Source organism: Myzus persicae, unplaced genomic scaffold (assembly GCF_001856785.1).
Source record: "Myzus persicae strain clone G006 unplaced genomic scaffold, MPER_G0061.0, whole genome shotgun sequence".
NCBI classification, from domain to species: domain Eukaryota; kingdom Metazoa; phylum Arthropoda; class Insecta; order Hemiptera; family Aphididae; genus Myzus; species Myzus persicae.
In genome coordinates, this window is record NW_019102855.1 from 1 (window position 1) to 4,998 (window position 4,998).

The window sequence follows — 4,998 nt, forward strand, 5'->3', positions numbered from 1 at the left end:
TTATGCATTATTTTGTTGAATAGATTTGATAACTGGGAAGAGTTTGAGCATATGCATGACAATGCAGCTAGCAAAGGTTATACGAAACTTCATAGACAACTCGAACCATATATTTTACGCCGTGTTAAAAAAGATGTAGAAAAGTCATTACCAGCCAAAGTATGATTACATGAGTTTATTTTTTTTTATTAATGATAATATTGAATATTTATATTAAAATGTCTTATTTGTATACTAAGTAATGATACTTGGTGTGTTAAATTAATTATCTTTTGCTTAATAGGTTGAACAAATTTTAAGGGTAGAAATGACTCCTGTACAAAGAAAATATTACAAATGGATATTGACTAAAAATTATAATGCTTTAAGAAAAGGGTCTAAGGGATCATCAACAACGTTTTTAAATATAATGATAGAATTAAAAAAGTGCTGTAATCATGCTCTGTTAACTAAACCCCAAGAAAATGAAAACACAGCTGATGACAATCTTCAGGTGACTATAATTTACTTAATACAACTTAAAAATCATATTAAAATATTTGCATTTCTTTTTAGAGTTTATTACGAGGTTCTGGAAAACTTAAGATACTTGATAAGTTATTAGTACGTCTGAGAGAAACTGGCCACCGAGTATTGATCTTCTCTCAGATGGTTCGTATGTTAGATATTCTTGCTGAATATCTAAGTTATCGACATTTACCATTTCAAAGACTTGATGGTAGCATTAAAGGTGATATAAGAAGACAAGCTTTAGAACATTTTAATGCTGAGGGATCTCAAGATTTTTGTTTTCTACTATCAACTCGGGCTGGTGGACTCGGTATTAATTTAGCCACAGCAGATACAGTTATTATATTTGATTCGGACTGGAATCCTCAAAATGATTTACAAGCCCAGGCACGTGCTCACAGGATTGGACAGAAGAATCAAGTAAATATTTATCGACTGGTTACGAAAGGTTCAGTTGAGGAAGACATTGTAGAAAGAGCAAAGCAGAAAATGGTTCTGGATCATTTGGTAATTCAACGAATGGATACTACTGGTCGTACTGTTTTAGACAAAAAAGCAAAAAATGCATCAATTCCCTTTAACAAAGACGAGCTTACTGCTATATTAAAATTTGGTGCTAAAGAACTATTTAAAGATGATCCTGGAGCTGACGAAGAACCTATTGTATGATATTAATACAAATTTGAAATAATTTTGAATATGTTAATATAACAAATACTTCTATAATTTTTTTAGTGTGATATTGATGACATTTTGAGAAGAGCTGAAACACGAGATGAAGCTCCAACAACCGTGGGTGATGAACTTTTATCTGCTTTTAAAGTGGCTAGTTTTACTTTTGATGAAGAAAAAGATATTGCTGATAAGTCACCTAGTGCTCAAAATGAACAAGAAAATAAAGAATGGGTATAAAAAATAATTTAGATAATATTTAATAGAGTCCAAAAGTTAATTTGATTATTTTAGGAAGAAATAATACCTGAAACATTAAGAAAAAAAGTTGAGGATGAAGAGAAGGCAAAAGAAATGGAAGATCTTTATTTACCTCCTAGAAGTAGAAAAACATTACAAAAAGTGAATCAAGGAGAAGAAAAGAGTGAAAAGTCTAAAAAAGATGAGTCTGATGATTCTAGCTATGATGGCAGTGATGAAGATAGGCCAAGAAAACGTGGAAGACCAAGTGCTGGAACCAAAGAAGTAGTTAAAGGTTTCACCGATGCAGAAGTATATAAAATATTATATTATGTTATTATTATTATTATGTTTTTTCCAAAAATAATTAGTTATTTATTCAATTACATTTTTTCAGATTCGAACATTTATTAAAAGTTGTAAACGTTTTCCTAACCCTATGAAACGTATTGATGCTGTAGCTGGTGATGCAGATCTTCAAGAGAAACCTAAATCAGAATTAAAAAAATTAGTTCAAATGTTATATGACCGTTGTAATGAAGCATGTAATAGTGAGCACACAGAAAAAGAATCTGATGCTACAAATGAAGATGTTAAAAAAAGAAATATTGGACCATCAATAAAAATTGGTGGTGTAGCAGTGAATGCTAAAAGTGTATTAGCTTGTAGCGAAGAATTAGATGTCTTGGATGATATAATACCATCAGATGAAGAGGAAAGATCGAAGTTCACTTTAGATTTGAAACGTGTCAAATCAGCTAATTTTGATTTTGATTGGGATATAACTGATGATTCTAAACTATTAATAGGAATTTATCTTTATGGATTAGGTTCATGGGAAGCAATCAAAATCGATACTGCATTAGGCCTCAGTGACAAAATATTATCCAATGAAGATAAAAAACCGCAAGCTAAACACTTATTAGCTCGTTCTGAATATCTACTGAAGATGTTGAAAAAAAATCAAGTAGTAGTTAAAGGTGATCCAAAACCTAAGAAGGCGCGTAAGATAAAAGAAGGAAAATCAAGAGAAATAATTGATGATGATAGTACTGACAATGAAAACGGGAACAAAAGAAAATTTGATAGTATATCTAATCATGAAGAAAAATTAAAAACCAAAAAAGATTTGATCAATGCCAAATCTGGATTGACTAGTTCTCCGAAAAAACGTAAAGTTGTCGCCAAAACGGGTCCAATGCATTTTACTGCTAATAGTGAACCTAAGGCTGTAAATGTGGATGATATTGTTGAGTTGCCAAAAGAAAAATTTTTAGAGGTACATTTTTTAATATTAATTAATTTATATGTTTTATATTAACATTACAAGTAATATGTATTTAGAGGATGTCAGCCCACTTTGTTTTCTTTAACTTATTTACGTGCAACATAGTCAAAGTCCAGTCCTACAAAATTTTTTTTTGATATTGTTGAGTAATCTTACGAGTTGAATCACCTATTACAAAAATATAAAGAAAATATTTTTGAAGATATGACATTCAATTTATCTAAGCTCTTTATTTCCAAATAATTTTGGAAAAAATCATGTCTGAAATGTTTTTCAATTGGCTTTTGTGCAACTTTGTTTGCAGCTGGTGGTATTCTGCGACTTTTACAGGCAATCAACTCAAATGAAAAAATATATTGATCCAATTCGACAAATCCTCAAAAATATTATCGTCTATAATTTTGTAATAGGTGATTTTACTCTTAAGATAACTAAAAAGTCCTTAATTTTACATGAATTATTTTTATTTTTCGCCTTATCCTTATAGAAAAAAAAAATAATCCACTGATATTACTTTTACTTTAATTTTGAGTTATTATTGTTAAATCTACTTTCTGAGGATTTTTTATTCATTTGTTCTATAATATTTTTTTTTCAATTTCATAATTTAGTTAAAATGTTGTTAGTGTACAAACACTAAAATCCGATAATCTATAATAACACGTTTCTATTTCTAAGTTTTAGAAACAAGCATATTCATTCATCCATCCCTCTAATACAATACATATTTAAATCAATTTTAAATTGGTTTTTTTAGTAGATACTAAAGTAGAAATGTCTTAAAATGTTATAAATATCTTTTCCAAAATAGGAGCCAAAAATATACTAGTTGGTGAAAATTGCCAAATTCAGTCAATATTTTTACCTTGGAAAGAAAAGTTCTTATGTTCAATAAATCGCTTTTGTTTTCTCCATTCCAAAATCTTATATTTGCTTCAAAATATTTGTTGTGAATATTAATATTACATAAAATTAGAATAATTTTAACCAATAATTTGTGAACTATTTTATACTTGTTTTTTATCAGTGTAAAGAAAAAATGAGGCCGGTGAAGAAAGTATTAAAAGCTTTAGATGATCCTGAAGAAAAGAAAAACGAATTACGTTATGTAAATCATATGCAAGAATGTTTAATAGAAATTGGATCACACATTGGTAAATGCTTAGAAGAATTTAAGGACCCGAATAAAATAAGAGAATGGAGAAGGTTCAGTATATTTTTTCTGTCAATTAATAATTGTATAGAGATGAATACTATATGCTAACTATTACATTCTATTAACAGCAATTTGTGGTTTTTCGTCTCAAAGTTTACTGAATTTGATTCTAAAAAACTGCTAAAAATTTATCGCCGAGGATTACATACCACAGAAAAGCTTGAGAAAGATAACAAAGTAAAAGATAGAAATAAAAACAAAGATAAAATCAGAGATAAATCTAAAGAAGATAAAAAACTCCTGAAAAATGTAAGTTTTTGACATTAATTGATGTATTATTAATTAATATTAATAATTAAAACTTTTTTTGTATAAATTGACAATTATTGTTAAAAACAAAAATTTAAATTTAGCAGATGGAATCGGAAGATTCATTAAAACGAAAACGTGATAATGATGATAAAGAAAAACAAAACAAAAAAAAGATAAATTCAGGTGTTTTGTTAACCACTCCAACTACTGTTCTAACTACACCTCCGAGTTCTAGTAATTCCTCCAATGCTACAAGGTCATATGATCAAAGCAGAAATAGGTATGATACAAATTATAATCATCATAGAAATAGGAGCACACCATATTCTAGGAGTGATAATCGAAGTGATACACGGAATGATAATCGAAGCGATACTCGAAGTGATATTAGAAGCGACACTCGAAGTGATAATAGAAGGTTAATTGATTTTCATTATTTAATAGTAATTTTTTTCTTTTGTTTTTTTTCCTTGTGATAATGTACTATACTGTTAGGTTTTCATCTAGTCGTGACTCGAACACCAGACGTGAAAGGTATGACAATAGTTACCGTAGTCGTCCTGCATTCAGGGAAAGAGAAAGGGAGATAGATTCTGACATGCGAATGTATGATAAAATTAGGTTTGTATAGCCTATAATATGCATAGTATATTGTCTACGATTATATGACACAAGTTATCATCAACACAATTTGTTTTTTTGCTGCAGATATCAACAACAAGCCTATGCTGCATACGGACAAGCTGCTGCAGCTGGTTTCTATGGTCCTGAATTGTATAGTCGCTCAGGTTCTGCATCATACATGAGCTTACCTNTGTGA

The 4,998-nt window shown here is 29.4% G+C and overlaps 1 protein-coding gene across 1 annotated transcript; it reads left to right on the forward strand.

Moving 5' to 3' along the window:
* Positions 1-6: 6 nt before the first annotated feature.
* LOC111033236 (chromodomain-helicase-DNA-binding protein 1) lies at positions 7-4,998 on the forward strand (the record flags this gene model as incomplete). The annotated part of the gene is made up of 11 exons (XM_022313884.1): positions 7-159; positions 284-493; positions 556-1,173; positions 1,246-1,416; positions 1,477-1,734; positions 1,820-2,701; positions 3,738-3,916; positions 3,995-4,175; positions 4,280-4,596; positions 4,674-4,799; positions 4,887-4,998. Coding segments are annotated over 11 exons (3,207 nt in total), but the record flags the coding sequence as incomplete, so codon positions are not given.